Source organism: Malus domestica, chromosome 13 (assembly GCF_042453785.1).
Source record: "Malus domestica chromosome 13, GDT2T_hap1".
In the NCBI taxonomy this organism is placed as follows: domain Eukaryota; kingdom Viridiplantae; phylum Streptophyta; class Magnoliopsida; order Rosales; family Rosaceae; genus Malus; species Malus domestica.
The window spans coordinates 10,095,790-10,115,437 of NC_091673.1; the positions used below are offsets into that span (position 1 = coordinate 10,095,790).

The following is a 19,648-nucleotide window of genomic DNA, read 5'->3' on the forward strand; positions in this document are numbered from 1 at the left end:
AACACAACAAGTAATTCGAATATGCTCAACAAGAACTCCTAACCATGTCTCATTTGTGGCATAGTGAAGTAAGGTGAGTCTTTGAACGATTCGAAGATTTCGCAACTAAGGTTATATCATGGATCTCCAAGATATTGCGATATCCCTAACGGTAAAGACATAACCATTTTGGGATTTTGCCTTGTGTGGGTTTGACAAGTAACCTACGTCAGCATAACAAACAAGGCAAGCATCATTTCGAGGATCAGGGAGGTTGGATCCCTTGAGATGCATTGGGATTTACCCTCGTAGTACCTTCATGGTACATCTTTAATACCAATTCAGTGGTTGCGTGTAGGCACGATGTTGCATCTTTACCAAGATCAACATCGAATGAGATGTCTTGTCTAAATACAATGAGCTAAGTACAACGAAGCGCAAAGTTAAACTTTAGATATGGAATTTCGGATTCCATAACCTCTTCAAGGGTTTCATTTGTATATAACATATGGACGATCATGGGTATACTCAAAGGTGACTCATTCAGGGTGTAGTTCAACTGGTAGACCAAAATACTATTAGAACAATGCTTCAACTTCAGGTCAAGGCATAAACGAGTTTTCCCAAGATATTTCATCTTAAATTCCATCTTCAGATGCGAGGCAGTTTTCTCAAGATCTTCCGGAGTCTTAGTGAGGTTCATGTCAACGACATAAACTGTAACTCTAGCAATTTGGAATAAAACTTCATAGTTTAACACGCAAGGGCATAATTCATATCCCTGACTGATCAAATAATCACTTAGACGGGTATACCACATCCGTCGAATTGTAAGTGAACGCCTCAACAAGTTAAGAGGGTGTTTCGTGGTTTTGGAACTATTTGAAACAGTCCATGTAATTATTCGAGAACTTACATGTAAATCTCCATATCTATATCCCCATGGAGAAACAGTAACCACATTTCATAATGCTATTATCAATCACATGACGTTTTGAGAGAAACCTTGCGCCATAAGACGTGCATCATATTGCAATTCATTCATCTCATAAGGCTTCCCTTCCCACTTCGAACACAACAGGGTTACCTTGGGTAATGTAGGAACGACAGGTCCAATACACACTTTGGTAAGGAATTTGACCTGGATTGTAATTTCGGTTGTCTAATCAGTTTTACATTGTCACTTAGTTAACGGAACACGATTCGATATCGTCGCTTTTCATTTATGTCGGTAGCTACCATATAAGTGAAAACATCATCGATGGTAATCTCATTTCAATTCCATTTAGCTCATCCAAACTAGTATACTGGACCACGAACTTTAAGTCTCAGGAGAAATCCGAATTAATCTCATGAGATGGAAATGATTTGAGACATCGATCGTGTTTACATAGGTTCAAGCTCTCCATGGTATCCACACATATGTTGTTGATGAAATTTCCAACCCCTTATGGCAAGGGTTACATCAGAGGAGATCAACTTAGTGCATGATCATGTTACAACACTTTGGTCAAGCAACAACACATGTATGTGCCCAAGGAAACCCTTTCTATACATAACCAAGTCATAAAGACCATCCCAGACGAAGCCAACTTGGATCTTCACGGCAGCAATAGTCAACTTGACAATCCTCGAGATGACTCTTTCACCCAGCAAGCACAACCCACTGAAGAGTTAGAAAAGGTCTTTATCGCAAAAGATTATTCGGATCACATGGTAAAGATTGACACCACTTTGTCACCACCAATTCAGTTGGCATTGATATCTTTTTTGCAAGAGAACGTTGACGTCTTCGCCTGGTCATACGAGGACATGCCAGGCATCTCTCCCGATATCATCTGTCATCGTTTAAGTATCGACCCCAAGACCAAGCCAATGAGACAGAAGCGAAGATTTTATGATGCTGAACGGTACGAGGTAATGAAGGCAAAAGTTGAAAAACTCAAAGGTATAGGCTTCGTCCGCGAAGTCAATTATCCAACGTGGGTAGCAAATGTTGTCTTTGTTAAGAAGAATCCGACCAAGGAAAGTCTCATGCTCCAAAATGTCTTGTGGATAATGTGTGTCGATTACACCGACCTAAACAAATGATGCCCGAATGATAGCTTTCCTCTTCCTCTCATAGACAGACTTATAGACTCTACGACAGGGTGTGAACTCCTGAACTTCATGGATGCTTACTCAAGATACAACCAAATCCTCATGAACCTTCTGAACCAAGAACACACAACCTTCACTACTGATAGAGGATTATATTGCTATAAAGTCATGCCATTCGGCCTAAAGAATGCAGGAGTGACTTATCAGAGACTAGTCAATTCAATGTTCACTGAACAAATTGGGAAGAGCATGGAAGTTTACGTTGATGATATGCTAGTTAAGAGCAAACACGCTGACCAACACATCACTAACCTATCTGAAACTTTCATCATTTTGAAGAGGTATTGAATGAGGTTGAACCCCAACAAATGTGCCTTCGGCGTAAGCTCTGGCAAATTCTTAGGCTTCATGATAAGCCAACGAGGCATTGAGGCTAATCCTGAGAAGATCAAAACAATCATTGACATGAAGGAACCGGTAACTTCAAAAGACATTTAGAGCCTTACTGGCAAGTTGGCAGCCTTAACTAGGTTCATCTTTAAGGCCACAGACAAATGTGCTCCTTTTTTCAAAGCACTTAAGGGAAGTAAGAAGTACATTACATGGACTGATGAATGTGCCGAGGCATTCAAGAACTTTAAGGACTACATGAGTAAAGCCCCTTTGCTCTCCAAACCTGAGGTTGGTGACACTCTCATCATCTATCTATAGGTATCGGCTTTAGCGGCAAGTTTCGTTCTCATTCGAAATGATGGTAATGTCGAACGACTTGTCTACTACACTAGTAAGGCCTTACAAGATGCAGAGACATGATACTCCAACATTGAGAAATTGACTTTAGCATTGGTCATGTCTGCTCGAAAACTTCGCCCTAACTTCCAAGCATACTCTATCATCGTGCTTACCAATCATCCTCTTCGATAGATACTCTAAAGTCTTGACAGTTTAGGGTGAATGATCAAATGAGCGACATCATTGGGTGAGTTTGACATCTCTTACCAACCAAAGCCAGCTGAGAAGGGCCAAGCAGTGGCAGACTTCATCGCCGACTTCACTATCTTGTTGACATTGTTTGTACGCCTAAAGAATTGGTTTCATTACCCTCGGAAGCTCAGAAAATAGAACTAACAGCCCCAACATGGAGTCTATATGTCGATGGCTCATCCAACCAACAGGGTTGTAGAGCAGGACTAGTCCTTACGACCCCTGACAAAGTGGCGATGGAGTATGCTCTTCATTTCAAATTCAATGCGTCAAACAATGAGACCGAATATGAAACCCTCATAGCAGGCTTATGTTTGGCCAAACACCTTGGGGTTAAATGAATTGATATCTTCAGCGACTCCCAATTGGTGGTTAACTAGGTCACCAACAACTTTGACGCTAAGGATAGCTCCATGGCAGCATATATGGCACAAACACAATTGTTGCTCAAGCACTTCCACTACCAGATCACCCACTAGAGAGGCAAACAGTCATGCAGATGCTTTGGCTCGCCTCACCTCGCCTCAGTGGTGGAAGACAAGATTGGGAGAAAAATTCAGGTCGAATTGTTGGTAGCACCAAGCACCATGGCTGCGGAAGTGTGCAATTTACAACAGGGGGATAGTTGGATTACCCCGATTTATAGATTCCTTGCTCATGGCACCCTTCCAAACGACAAAGTCCAAACTAAAAAGATTTGATACAAGTCTACCTATTACTTAATCATTAACGACCAACTCTACAAGCGGGGTTTTAACCTACCATACCTAAGATGCCTTACGCCTGCGGAGGCAGAAATTGGCCTTCGGGAAATACATGAATGACTTTGCAGATATCATACTGGATCTTGATCCCTAGCACACAAGGCTTTTCGCCAAGGATATTACTGGCCAACACTCCGCCAAGATGCCATCAGAATATCCTGCTCATGTGATAAGTGTCAACGTTACGTAACTATTCTTCACTCCCCTCCCAAGCCGCTCACTCCTATGATCAGCCCTTGGCCCTTCGCCCAATGGGGACTTGATTTGATTGGCCCAATGCCTGCAGAGAAGGGCAAAGTCCATTATGCAATCATTGCAGTTAACTACTTCATAAAGTGGGCCGAAGTATAACCCTTGGCAACCATTACTAAGGTAAAAATAGAAGACTTCGTATGGAAGAACATCATTTGCAGATTCGGTATTCCCAATGCGATAGTCATTGAAAACGAGTGACAGTTCAACAACAATAAGTTCAGGATGTTCTGCTCTAAGTTCAACATCAACTTATGTTTTGACTCCCCAACTCATCCCCAATCTAATGGACAAGTTGAAGCAATCAACAAAATAATCAAGCGAACTTTGAAAACCAGCTTGGACAAGGCTAAAGGTTGTTTGCCAGAATTTGTACCCCAAGTTCTTTGGTCATACCGCACTTCGTATTAGACGTCAACAGAAGAAACCCTATTCTCACTTGCCTTTGGTACAACAGCAGTTGTCTTAGTTGAGCTTGAGTAAGCAACATTCCGAGTCCAGAACTACGTGCAAAGGGAAAATAACAAACAACTTACCCTCAACTTAGATCTAGTCGAGGAACACAGAAACCAGGCTTACTTGAGGAATGTCGCCTACAAGCAGCGCATCTCCAACTACTATGACTCAAGGGTCAAACCTCGTTTTTTCAAAGTGGGGGACTGGGTATTGAAGAAAAGATTACTCTGCGACAGAGTCCCGAGTGAAGGAACACTTAGTCCAAACTGGGATGGACCGTTTAAAGTTGTTGGCATCAGTCGCCCTGGCTCCTACAAGCTTAGAAGCTCCAATGGCAAGACCTTTGGCCATCCATGAAACACTGATCACTTGAAGTACTATTACAAGTAAACTCACATTGTATAAGTGCTAAGCTTTAGCCGTTCAACATCCTATGTAACGAAGACCATTTTGCATGAATTCAATAAAGAGATGATTTAGACAACTCGGTCCTAATCCTCTTACATTCCTAGCAATGAAACACTCAGGTTCAAAGCTTCAACATGAATGCTCTCAACAGGAAATAAAGTTTAAGTATATGTTAACAAGACTATACAAATAAACGAACAGCTCCACAATATATTCGTTCAATCTGACCCAAGTTATGGCTTATATCCAAACAGAGGATTTGCTCAAACATGGCCAGACATTCATCAATGATAGTGCGAATACTTGGTAATTAACATCAAACTATACGGTGCAAAGTCGTAAGCATCCATAAATAAAAAGCTCTCAGGCTTACAACATGGCACATTCCATACAAATAACAAATTAGTACATCCAGAGTAAATGGCGCGTGCCACACAAACAACAAACTAGTACATCTATAGTACATGGCACATGCCACATAAACAACAAACTAGTGTATCCAGAGTACATGGAACATGCCACACAAACAACAAACTCGTACATCTAGAGTACATGCAGAAAAAGAGGGCATTACGATTCATCCTCATCTGAGGCTGAACCCTTGACAATATCACTCTGCGTTTCAACCTCATCGCCATCACCATATTCCTCAGCATCTTTAGGACCATCATCACTCTCCTAAGACTGCTCACTGATACTAGCCTCATTATCAGAGTCATCATCACTACTAGGATCAATTGCGAGGACGAAGGCTTCACCTTTTTGTCAGTACTCATCCATCTCATCACGGTACTTTCGGATAATGCTTCCATTGCCGTAACGCTTAAGGACAGCAATTCATTTCCTTTTCTTAAAATTAGCCGCCCGGATACAGTGAGGTCTAAAAGCATCGTGAAAGGCTTAGGAACCTAAGAATTCCTGCACAGCAGCATCCCTCTCAGTTGGGATACTCATCTTCAGCCTAGAAACCTCAACCAAGGCACTATCCAACTCTCATTTAACTGTGGAAACCTCAAGGATGGTTGTCTCCAACTGTTCCTTAGTCACTTCCAATTATTTCTCGAGCCTTACGTTCTTACCATTCCGTCTCTTCAAACTCTCAAAGTTTTGATCCTTAAGGCGTATGGCATCAGCCAAAGTTTTGCTCGTTTTTCTGGCGTCATTCACAAGCTGCTTATTCTTTTTAAACTTTGCTTTGTACCGCTCGACCTCTCGTAATCTGTCACCATACTCGGTCATGACCTACATGACAAGATGATCGTCACTACCAGGAAAAAGAGGGGAGAAAGCAAAGAAATGACAGAGTAACACTTACATAAGAAGATAACTTCATCATCCAGTCACGATCTGATTCATTCTCATTTAGTGGCTCACTAAGCTCATCAACAGTGGATCGACGTCCTGCCAGGCAATTATTGACATACCTAAAACTACTTGGCTGCATGGTAACCTTCAAGTTCTTCCAATGAATGCTGCCAACCTCTTCCTTGTACTTTCTCTTACGGCTAGAGCTAGGGCCACCTTCTTGGTCAGTAGACTCCATGGTTGGAGGAAATATGGGATTGATGGTAGGAAAAGAAGGCAACAGTCGTATCTCCTCCTCTGCAACTATGGCAACAGCACACCCGATGGCCTTAACTTCAGCCTTCTTTGAGGCAGCAATCTTGAGGACCTCTTCTTGCGACTTAGGTTTAGGGGTTGGCCTCACCCGGTGCTTACGAGCTCCCTTGTGAAACAAAATGTCGTCTACGGGAACTAACATGGGTGTTTTCCCTTTCTTGGCGCTAGTCTCCCATTTTTTGCCCAGTTTCTCCACTAAACAAGAAAAATCAAAGTAAGGAATGCAACTTTGTAAAAGAAAGAGGGGGCGAAATGAAAGACATAACTTACTTGCTCGTCTTTGGCACTTCGACACTAGGGGCTAGAAACCGTACTTTCAAAATAAGGGTCATAGCTTGCCCAAATGTCTATCCTCTTTGGGCACCTTCAACACATTCTCTACGTCAGCTAGCTCCCGTCTAGACAGCTTGATGGTCCCTCGCGTCACTGCACGAAGAAAAATGTTAGAAGCAAGAGAAAATCACAACAAATAGTAAATAATGCAAACAATGGATACATTACAACGTACAGTCTAGAAGTGAGTAGGAACACATCGCTCATGTGTGACACCTTTAGCATACTCCCAATCATTATAAAGAAAGCACCAACGGTTTTTTCAACTGCAGTACGCCTTTTTCTTACCAAAGACAATACGCTCTCTCTTACTCCAACATGCACGTTTGGCATACCCAGTGCATGCTTTCACTGGGAGCATCTTATAGCAGTAACGCCACTAATGAAAAGAAGGCTCACCTAACCCATATTCCATCCAAATAATATAAAACCCGATCAAGGTATCCCAAAAACTAGGGTAGAGTTGCCTAGACGCATATCCAATGAAAGACATCATCCGTTGTGCAAAGGCAGTTTCACCCCTAAAGTCAACAATATCTGGGTATAGAACATAACATGACCCTTGGGCGGTTTAGAAGACAATTCTTCATGATGCACCAAACGCATTCCTACACTACGGAGGATACTACATGACTGCCTTAGGGCCTCAAGTTGCTTTTCATTATCTAACAAGTTTTGTACTAAATGGTTTGCTATGAACTCAGAGAGAAATATGGGTATGGCGTCACAAACAACCCCTTCACCCACTGACATGAAAGAGGAAGAACCAATATTGGCTAAGACTTGACAATTGCGAAGATCACCTAATCTCAAATTTTTTTATACAAGTCTCTAACAAAGGCCCTGAAGACTCCAACATTGCAAGCTCAAACCTAGAGTTAGAGTTAGGGGAGCCCTCATCACTAGGACTTCCAGACTTTGACATCTACAACAAACAGAAACAAACTCTATCACCACATGAAAGATCGAAACATAAGGAATTTCCTAGGGCATGGATAAAAGCTTAATCAGTTCATTATGTTCTCAACCAAATACAAGAACACTCAAACAATTTAACAAGAATGAAAGCATGCAATCTAGTGGAGAAGACTACCAACCTGAAGATGGTGCAAAGCAATGCTGGAATCCCTCTCAACTATAAGAGCAATATGTCTCCAAAAATCACTACAAAATGAGCAAATAAAGACAATGAAAAGAGTGGAAACTTATCATTCTTATAGGGTTTAACATGGCCAAAGAAATTCAAAATTCAAAATTCAAAATTCAAAATTCAAACCATGAGAAAACCCCACATGGAAAGTCTTCAAACTTCCACATAAGCTAGGGACTTTTCAAATTTCAAACTTACAACACCTCCTCTCCCCCCCAAAAAAAAATTCGGAAAAAAAAAGAGGGGGGATGAGGTGAACACATTAGCTTCATCAAAGGAGTTCAACCATAATTCTCAAAAGCTTCACACACTCTTGATCAAGACACTGTGAAGCAAAACCAATTTATGGTGCCAACAAGCGCTTCATCAATGGAGAGCAACTACAATTCTCAAGAGCTTCATCAATGAAGGGCAACCACAATTCTCAAAAGCTTCACACACTCTTGATCAAAACAGTGTGAAGCAAAACCAATTTATGGTGCCAACAAGAGCTTCATCAATGGAGGGCAACCACAATTCTCAAAAGTTTCACACACTCTTGATCAAGACAGTGTAAAGCAAAACTAATTTATAGTGCGACCAAGAGCTTCATCAAAGAAGTTCAACCACAATTCTCACAAGCTTCACACACTCTTGATCAAGACAATGTGAAGCAAAAACCAATTTATGGTGCCAACAAGAGCTTCATCAATGGAGGGTAACCACAATTCTCAAAAGCTTCACACTCTCTTGATCAAGACAGTGTGAAGCAAAACTAATTTATGGTGCCAACAAAAGGTTCATCAATAGAGGGCAACTGCAATTCTCAAAAGCTTCACACACTCTTGATCAAGACAGTGTGAAGCAAAACCAATTCATGGTGCCAATAAAAGCTTCATCAATGGAGGGCAACTACAGTTCTTAAAAGCTTCACACACTCTTGATCAAGACAGTGTGAAGCAAAACTAATTTATGGTGCCAACAAAAGCCTCATAAAAGGAGTTCAACCACAATTCTCAAAATCTTCACACACTTTTGATCAAGATAGTGTGAAGCAAAACCAATTTATGGTACCAACAAAAGCTTCATCAATGGAAGGCAACTACAATTCACAAAAGTTTCACACATTCTTGATCAAGATAGTGTGAAGCAAAATCAATTCATGGTACCCAACAAAGCTTCAACCTCAAAGCTTCATCTACAAAGCTTCAAAACAAAAGCTTCACCTACAAAGCTTCAATTTTAAAGCTTCCACAAAAGCTTCACCCTCAAAGCTTAACTTCATCTACAAAGCTTCAACACAAAAGCTTCACCTACAAAGCTTCAACACAAAAGCTTCACCTATAAAGCTTCAACACAAAAGCATCAGCTACAAAGCTTCAACTCCAAAGCTTCCACAAAATCTTCACCCACAAAAGCTTCACCCTCAAAGCTTAGCTTTACCTACAAAGCTTCAACACAAAAGCTTCACCTACAAAGCTTCAACTCCAAAGCTTCCACAAAAGCTTCACCCACAAAAACTTCACACACTCTTGATCAGGATAGTGTGAAGCAAAATCAATTCATGATACCCAACAAAGCTTCAACCTCAAAGCTTCAACACCAAAGCTTCACCTACAAAGCTTAAATATATATATATATATTTTTTGGGAAATTCGAAAATTCGAAAGAAAAAAAAAATTGCCTAGGCTTCCTCTTCTTTGGGCCTAACAACTTTCATAACAAATATATATGAAGGATGAGTTTTGGGCTACCACTTAGAAAGGAAAAGGGTGAAGTTTTGTTACTTTGGAAACTTGGCTACTAGCAAGACACCTCATTCGTCAACTCCCTTGACCGGAGACTTGGGGGACTCCTACCATATGATACTGCACCTTGATACTCGGAAGTCTCACGATCACTCAGTGACTTGGATTTTTCAAGTCTCCAACCGAGAAATTTTCCTCACTCGGGAAATTAAGGGAGCACTACCTCAACATACACGCTTCACTCATAAAGCTTCAACATACAAGTTTCAACAAAAGAAAAAATTCAAAGAACTTAGTGAAGAAGGCTTTGGTCTATTTAACACAATACGTTGAAATGAAACAAAGCTTATTTATTGATATCTCCGATAAGTTACAAATATGTACATATACATGAATCAAAATAAACAAACAAGAGGGAGCCTTCACAAAGGTTGCTCAGGAAAAGTCTCAGCAATCGACAGAGCCCCAAAAAGAGAAGGCACCAGAGGTGATCATTCGGAGCCTTAGTACTGGGCAGAACCCCAGAAGGAGGAGGCACCGAAAGTTGATCATTTGGAGCTTCATTACGCGGTACAGCCCCAAAAGACAAAGGCAATAAATGCCTCTGGAATAAACCCATAAACCTCTGATGATCAAGTAAAATCTGACCATCAAATTCCTGCAGCTGTTAAGCTTCCTCTTCATGTTTGTAGCATAGTCATGTGCGAGCCTGTGCAACTATTTATTCTCATGCTTGAGCCCTCTAATCTCCTGTTTGAGACTTATCACTTCAGCTGCCAATGATTCAACTTGGCGGGTTCGAGAAAATAGGCGTTAGGCCATATTAGACACAGAACCTGCACACTGAACACTGACAGCCAGAGAATCCTTAACAACCAACTCATCAGACCGTTTGGAAATTAGTCTGTTATATTTAAAAGTGAGAAGGTTCCTGACAACCACTGCAACAGTTATATCATTCTTCATCACAAAGTCCCCAACGGTAAGAGGACTAGTAAAGGATAAAAAGGATGGGCGCCATATATTGTCTTGAGGAGATATGGCTGCCTCTTCACCAAAGTTCAAGTGAAAACGACGATCGGATGGGTCAGACATTTTCAGAAATGATGAAGGAAAAATGAGGTCCAATAAATCTTTAAAGTACAAAAATAAGGGGAAATTTCCTATAAGCAATAACTCTCTGAACGTACTTCTTGCACACAATTGGTGCCCCTATAAAAGAAAGGGTAGCAAAGCCGTTTGTTCAAAAATCAAAGAGGTACCACTCTCCGGATTTCGAGAAGCTGATTTTCCTAAGTGAAATTTGTCGACAATCTCCACACGCAACATCAGCTCCTCGGGTATCACAGATAACTTCGCCAAAGATCTCTGACAAAGTTTAGACACATAAATTTTGAAGGTCCAGCTACCCTACCATTACCCACAAGGGTAAAGGAATATCAACATTGCTTGATAACTGGAAAGTCCTTATATGTGTCAACCTCTGTGCTCCGTGACAAGGCAGACTGGTAAAAATGCCCAACATTTACTCACATCGAGAAAACACTCCCAATAGGATTGCTTTCTCAAAAATCGAAGAGGTATCGCTCTCCAAATCTTGACAGCCAGACTCCCACCAGGATTGCTTTCTCAAAAATCGAAGAGGCACCGCTATTCGAATCTCGAAAGCCAAACTCCCACCAGGATTGCTTTCTCAAAAATCGAAGAGGCACCGCTCTCCGATTCTCGAGAGCTAGACTCCTACCAGGATTGCTTTCTCAAAAATCGAAAAGGCATCGCTATCCAAATCTTGAAAGTCAGACTCATAACAGGATTGTTTTCTCAAAAATCGAAAAGGCACCGTTCTCTAAATCTCGAAAGCCATATCCCCAATAAGATTGATTGTTCAAAAATCGAAGAGGCAACATTCCCCGAATCTCGAGAGCCAGATCCCCAACATGATTGCTTGTTCGAAAACCGAAAAGGCACCACTTTCTGAACTTCAAGAGCCAGATTTCCTTGGATAAAATTTATTTGCAATCATCACACACAACATCAGTTTTCCAGTTACCATAGACCACTTTTTCAAAGTGCTCTGACAAAGTTAAAACGCGTGAATCTTGCAGCTCCCACTACATTGCTATGACCGAGAAGGGTAAAGGAACAACGTTACTACTCCCTGTTGGGACAATTCCTATATATGTTGACCTCCATCATCCACAGCCAGGCAGACTTGTAAATAAATAACAATGCTCAACTTTTCTTCACATCCGAGAGGGCATTTTCAGCAGAGTCTCTCGAAATACTCAGCTTCTTTTTCCCCTGATAATACATTTGCAAACAAGCCACACTAGAGCAAGAGTATCTCATATCATCAGGGTTAAAAGCAAGAGTATCCCATATCATGCTTTTTCCCTGTCTTTTCCTTTGCCCTTGCTTTTACCTGCAAGGCAAGGAGAAAGAAAACAATCAGTAGGAACCTGAAATCAAACTTCCGATTTGGAACTGATTACCCGGAACCTTTTCCTGGCTGCTCACCTAGCATTGCTCTCGAGTACTCATCTTCAACTGTTGTCAAGGTCGTGAATTCTTTCAGTAAATACCTTAGAACAGTTGATACAATATTGGCTCTTTACACTGAAGCTGCCAAGCATGGACGAGTCACTGAGAAGTAGTACTCTAAAGGACCATTCAAATGCAAAGATTGTGCACCACTTCTGCGATGCAAAAGATTAAAGCAGAAGCTTCAACGATGAGTTGGAACAGATCACTATTGCACGACGCCCCCTACAAAACCGCATAATTTAGACAGATGAGTCTAAGTCATATCCAAGCTCGACATCGTTGCCCTATCCGAATAGCTCGAGAAGCTTCAACAACGTTTTGCTAACACCGTCACCAAAGAGCAAAGCCTCGCCATGCCACATCCACTACTTTATCAACAGCAAAGGTATCCCATATCATCAGGGTCGAACGTACTTTAGATTTGATGAACTTGTTTTGACCCTCAAATTCTTGAGTTGGCCTTATATGCTGGAGGAAACCAGAAAACCCTCCAGCCCAGTTCAAGAATAAGCCTGTGGAAAGTTACTTCTTCAAAAGCAAAAGTATCTCATATTATCTCTTCTCATTTTTCTTCTTTTTATCCTTCCTGCTGCCTGCAAGATAAGGAGAATGAGAACAATCAGCCGGAACTCGAAATCAAACTTCTGATCTGGGACTGATTGCTTGGAGCTCTGATTGCTTACTTTGTCTATCACCTCTTTCGGTAGATCTCCTACCTCAACGACTTGGAGGACTCCTACTACATGGTTTGTATCGCGCTTGACCAAGCCTGAAACTACAAGTAAGCTTCAAATGAAATTGATACATTACCTTGTGCATCTCCACCAGTTAAAGATACCACCCATGTATGAAGGAAGAGTACTTCCAAAGAAGATGCCACATCTACCTATGAGACAGATAAGGTAAGTGAAAACGATACCATACTTCGGTACTTAGAAGTTTTATGATTACTCAGTGGCTTGGATCTTGCAAGTCCCCAATCGAGGAACTTCCCTCACTCAAGAACTTAGGGAAACACTGTTTGTACCATACTTGACCAATCCCGAAACTACCGAGCATCGGTCAACGTTATACCGTCAATGACCAAGAAGAGTTTCCCTCCAACCAGGAAGCCAATCATAGCGCGACACGTGTCGACATCAGAAGCCAATCATAGCGCAACACGTGTCAACATCAGAAGCCAATCACAACACGACATGTGTCAATGTCAGAACAAAGCTAGAAACTCTCTTCTATAAAAGGAGATCATTCTCCCATAATATTTCCTAATGTCATTTGTACTAAATCATTCACTAGTACTCACTAAAGGAGAGCTTGAACCTATGTACTTGTGTAAACCCTTCACAATTAATGAGAACTCATTTACTCCATGAACGTAGCCAATCTGGGTGAACCATGTACATATTATGTTTGCTTCCCTATCTCTATCCATTTACATTCTTATCCACACTAGTGACCGGAGCAATCTAGCAAAGGTCACAAACTTAATACTTTATGTTGTACCAAAGTCCTCACTGATTTTGTGCATCAACAAGATTCATTGTTTTGCCGTATCTTCCTCTTCTAGGGAAGTGAATCCTACGAACCGAATAATCTGTCGTGCTCTAGGCCAAGACAGATTGATTGGCTATCTGTCGGTGTACCCGACCATACAACAGGGGCGGCACACCTTCTAGGGATGTTGACTCGACCGTTAAGTACATTTATCCTTGCAGGAATGTTTGCAGCTGGTATATGATCTCGTCACTTTAGCTAGATCAGAGGAATGCATCTTGAGCAACATTCTGAAATCTAGAATTCATCGCACTTGCTTATCACATTTGTGCGGTATGGGGATCGAGATGAGATATAGTGGGTAACGTCCACACAAATTTGTGTCGTTTTACAGGAACGTTGGCAAAGTGTGCGTGTAAGCACAAGGTCCTTACTTCGCGCAAGGAGATGCGTTGTAGCATCATTGTTCGACCTAAGTGTCCCAAAAGGTCATGCCAAAGAAAGTAAACTGCTCAATCACCCAGTTCCAGGCTGGCCACATATGGCGTGTGCCCCAGTTGGGGGACAGCCAATTTGCCCCAAATTAAAGCTTCAGACTCATTTTTGGAAGTGGTGCAAAGATATTTCACTCTATTTTCTTCAATGGTTTCATTTATGATCATTGTCATCTCGAATATCCTTAAAAACTCAACGTTAGGGAGAATTTAAGGTCCCTTAAATGGTAATTCAGTACCATTCATACAACGAGGAGTGTGCCAATACTCTTAATCAGGTTGGATGGACTTGAAATCGTTGTTAGAGATGTGATTTAGGTGTAAAGTTAATGTGCGTAGTATGCATTCATCCATATAACTAACTTTCCCACATTCCTACCTAATCACGTGGTTAATTGAATTGGGTCACATGTATTAAGAAACATAATTCAATTAACTCATATTCGAGGACAATATCAATAAGATTATCCATAAGTAAAACATACACCAAACTTGAATCCAATAACATAGAAAAATGTTCACAAAGTAAATGGTTTACTAAGGGGATTCGACCAACAAGGCTATCCATGTCAAAATTCTGCTCTTCCAATGGTGTTTGGTGGAGCAAAATTAGTCTCACATATTGACTACTAGAATGGTACTTCCTTAACAACATTGGTAGGGGCACGAACAGGTGCATAGCCAATGATCTATTCCATCGAGACGAAAATAGATTCTACAGGGTTAAGGTTCGGGAATGTTTTCCCTTATTCTTGAAGTTTTAGGTCTTAAGTACCAAGGATCACGCTTCGGGTATGATGACACACCTTGCCAGACCCTGATTTTACCATATGTTGTAAAAACAAACTCAAAATTGGATTGTGAGAGAATATGTCATTTGGTGTATCCATGCCGAAGCAGTGCATCACCATTTGGTAGGCTTTGACCGAACTGGGTCTAGCTATTCAGTAGACTCCAGTTGAACTGGGTCCATACCTTTCTCTCATGTTTCCATTATCTACACTACTACTTCAGAAGCGAGTTAAAAGCATGGAATGACGAGAAAAGTATTCTCCAGTCAAAATTCGATCGGATTTATAAACTTCAGAATTGTACTCATTCATGGACGTAATCATGATGTGCTTCAGGCAATGTCTTTCATGATTAGACAGTTCATAGGGGTGAGCCAAAGAGCCATGGAATCCTCGATCGAGAGGTATTTCCATTTGTAATGCTTTGAGCATAAGTCTTCAAATGAATATCATGACGGAAGCTTATTCAGCTCTTCCATGTCGTTGTTGGCTTCAATGGTTTCTCAGCTTCTTGATAGTCAAGTGGAGATTCACGTCTTTTACCTCACATCAAGTCGTTTCTATTAGAAACATCCAAATCAGGAAAATCGAAATTGTGACGGTTCGACAATCCACTGAATTGGAAAGAACAATATTGTGATTGGTGTTATGGGAATGAAAAATGTTAGAACATTCGAGTTCTAAGACATGGTTTTCATGAAAAATGTCGGGTTTTCATGGGTGTATTGTTTTATGAAAACTTCAAGTTTCAAATGCACTAAATTTGAAACTACAGGTTCAATTTAGTTTATGAATGTTTAGTTCATAAAACAGAGGTTCCTACAAGAATACAGAATGCAATATACAACTAAGTGTAGTGGATTTGAGGTTCTTCGGGAACTCAAGTGTGAGTGCTTCGGGACTATGAAAGTGAGTCAACGGTTCAAAGAAGAGAAATAAAATATTGCATTGTTAATGTCCAAAAGTGATCTTCAGGTCAATAATTTTGGATTCATTATCAAATTAATGGACTGCAAAGTCATTTTTAATTAATTCAATAGATTGAGACCAAACGGGATCGATTGTAGAAGCAAAAATAAAATTTGTCTAGACCTATTTATTATTTAAGGTTGGCTGCAGGTGGCAGCGGGCCGAGAAAGAGAAAAATGGCCCATAGGACAGACGGGTCAAAGGGCAGGGGCTCATCAATGCAACTGCAGGCTGACATGATAGGTCCATTATTATAAGCTCGGGTTAAAACAGAAGGGAGCCCAAGTGGGCTTGGTCCATGAAAAACATCCTAGCACGTTTTGGCTACTAGTGGGCTGGGGAAAAAACAGATGTATAGCCCAGCTTGCAACTCGCGGGCTGTGTTGGAAAGAGCCCAGCAGCCTTGCGCTGCTGGCATTCGGCTTAGTCACAGTGAAGCCCAACGTGTGGGTTTTGATTCCGTGCACAGGAAGAAAACCCAAAAATGAGCTGCTGTGCAGCGGCTCCACGATTTGTCCTTTTTTTTTTCTTTTTATGTTTTCCTTTTTTTTAAGGGTTTTTCAGAACCCAAAAAAATTTATGCTTATATTTTTCTTTCGATTATTTGACTCACAAATTACACATAGTGATTTAATTACGTAATGCATGAAACAAATATGTATATTGACAAATATATGAAACATATACAATATATATATCGGAAGGAAAATATAAACATAGGGAGGTTCATGCATCATGGGGAATGTTTTCATACTTTAAGATCGTTTCAAATATCTTACTTTATTTTAAGCATACCTGATTGGCAGAAAACAAGAAAAACCTTTGAATTTGTAGAAGATCCATCTCGGAAAGCCGGAATTGCATCTACAATGTGTTGTATCACGCTCAACACAGAAAAATTAAATTGAATCAATAGCATGTAGATCAATTCAATAAAATAATTAAATTAATCACAAAAAGAATGATTAAAACGTAATACTCCCCTGATTGAAGATCAAACTCTCTTGTTAGCACATCATCAAGAGCATGCTGATAACGTGTTGTAGGCATAATTTACTGAACAATTATAGAGGCTAAAGAGAGAGAGGGATGCAGCATAGATAGAGAGAAAGAGAGAGAGATGTGTAATTGTGGGTGTGCGTTATTCCACCCCATTGTGCCTTTATTTATAGTAGTAGGAAATGTTAATTCCTTACCCTTTAGGATTATAACCTTTAATAGGTAATCTACTCCTAATAGGAATATAAGATACATTCTCATATCTACTAGGATTTATACAATCACATTCCTATTCTAGTAGGACTGCAACATATATTACTTTTTTTAAGGAAATAACACAATATTTATCTAATGTGAGAGTTTAATTTAAAGTGAATATGGTGGAGTCTTAAAATAGAAAACAAAAGAAAGATGGAAAATAAAAGTTACAAGGATAAATAAACAATCTTTAAAAAAGATAAATGGATAAATAAACGACAAAAAAGAAGTTGAGGTCATGAAGAAAAAAAGAAGGGGAAATGGGTAATCAAATGACAAGAGAGGTGGGTTTAGAAAGATTAGAAAAAGAATAAAATGGTGGGGTCTCTGTACAGTCAGCTTTGAAAACCAAGGTATACAAATGCAAAGTCAGCAAAATTAATCGACATCTTTTGCAAACGACGCCGTTTAGGTAAGGGAAACTTCAAGAAGAAGAAGACTTCTTCTTCAGATTTCGGTGTGCTAGCTGTTCCGTCAATCCCAACCTTTCTCCTCTATCTTCGTCATTCCTCTGCAAATTCGACCAAGACAGTGCACCAACCAAAACAAATTTTTACAGGTGCCATGAATTCCAACAAGAGCGGAGAGGCTGAACCAACGCTCCTAGGCATGTTTTCCGGCGAGGCGAGGGGCGGCCACCACTCCTCGCCCTCACATAGCTTCGTCATTGCTGTTTGGGAACAGTTGAGGATTCACAACCATCTCTGTTTCTCTCTCTCTAGATTTCTCAATTTCTTTCTTCTTCTTTCTTTGCCTCCTCCGGTGTACCGCCACAGAGGGATGGATCAATTTAATCGCATCGCTTTGGCTTCTTACGGTGCGGGAGTTTACCGAATCAGACACGTTTTCCAGCACTCACCCACTTTCTGCAACTTTTTTATTTTTGGTCAAAGGGAATTTTTATAACAAAGTCCAAATGGACAAATTACAAAGACTCTTGGAAGTAAAAGCAAGAAATAAAATAGTCCAAAAAAAAAAAAAACTAATGAAAATGGTTTGAAAATTTTGAGTTTTAACGGACAAAATAAAGGGTAAAGTGCATAGTACCATAATTGACTTTTTAGTGTAAAAATGGTTTTTCATCAAAAGTGAATAGTACGGGGAGCTTTTCGTTAAAGTTAAAAAAATAAATGATCAATACAGATAGGACGCCACATATGCACATAATGAATAAAGGTTTCTATCTATACCAAAAGCAAAAAATTACATAGGAGTCCAAATGCTAAGGCCCAAAAGTGACCACACAAAAAAACATAAAAATCCTAAACAGATCTTTGCCCGCCGCGTACGCAGCCAAATCGGTGAAGACACCATTGCAAGATGCACGGCTCAAACCCATTGTAGTCACTATGTCAGGAAAAAGTGCCAAATCTTCAGATAATGAAACCACACCAATATCGAACACCACGTTTCTAGCCCTCAGCCGATACCAAGCACACAAAGGGCATCTAAATGCTCAGAACCAAGTTGCAACCAAAAAGGTCAGGTGGTGTAAACACCATTATGAAGAGACACCAGACGTTGGTAGGGATGACAACATATAGTTGTCTTTGACCGGGGAGAAGCACGAAGGAAGCACCAAGCAAGTGGTGAGGTGAGATCCACCAAATTTGGAATTTGATTCAAAGTTTTGGAAGATCTTGAGCTCAGGGCCCCAAATCGTAGCCCAAAGGCTCCAAATTAGATTACCATGAGACATAGGCAAACAACTCGAAGATAATACTCCATCCACACCAACCTTTACTTTTACATTTTCGAGAATTTTAGCACACGTCCTTGAATTATAGATCTTATTGATTTTGACCCCTCTCAATTTTTAAAATTTTTTTCTTGAACTTTTATTTATGTCGAAGTCCTCATATTGGTACAAAATGTCGTCAGATGAATAATTTGAAGAACATCAATGTTAAAATTTAACAAAAGCGCATGAGAATTAAAGATGATTGTATGATTAACAAAATATTAGTGTTATTCGCACACTCACTTTTACTTCTCATACACTCTTTTCAAATTTCAATCGTTGGACAAATTAATTGAAGAAGATCAAAGCTAAAATTTAACAAGAGTGCATGAAAGATAAAATATGAGTATGAATATCATTTTCCTTAACAAAACTGTATATGTACTAATTAGTACGAGTTAAAAGTTAAGAGCGATCGAGGGAATCATATCGAAAACAATTATCCCTTTGTATGATTATGTGTTTGACTTCACAATGAGCTGTCACTTACTATAAATAACGAAAAATATCACTAAATTATAATATTAAATGACAAATGTAAGCGGGTGGGCCTTGAAATATTTAAAATCTGTATTTTTTTTAAAT

At 40.1% G+C, this 19,648-nt stretch overlaps 1 protein-coding gene across 2 annotated transcripts; it reads right to left on the reverse strand.

The window, feature by feature from the left end:
* Positions 1–5,277: 5,277 nt before the first annotated feature.
* LOC114820698 (uncharacterized) lies at positions 5,278–7,604 on the reverse strand. 2 transcript variants are annotated; one of them, XM_070810939.1, is made up of 4 exons: positions 7,072–7,604; positions 6,834–6,989; positions 6,259–6,758; positions 5,278–6,185 (listed from the first exon to the last, which is right to left on the reverse strand). In XM_070810939.1, coding segments are annotated over exons 2-4 (690 nt in total). In that variant the 5' UTR covers positions 6,835–6,989; positions 7,072–7,604; the 3' UTR covers positions 5,278–5,996. The 2 variants fall into 2 exon arrangements, with proteins under 2 accessions (XP_070667040.1, XP_028947712.2); XM_029091879.2 differs by having other exon boundaries at positions 6,834–7,604.
* Between the last annotated feature and the right edge of the window lie 12,044 nt (positions 7,605–19,648).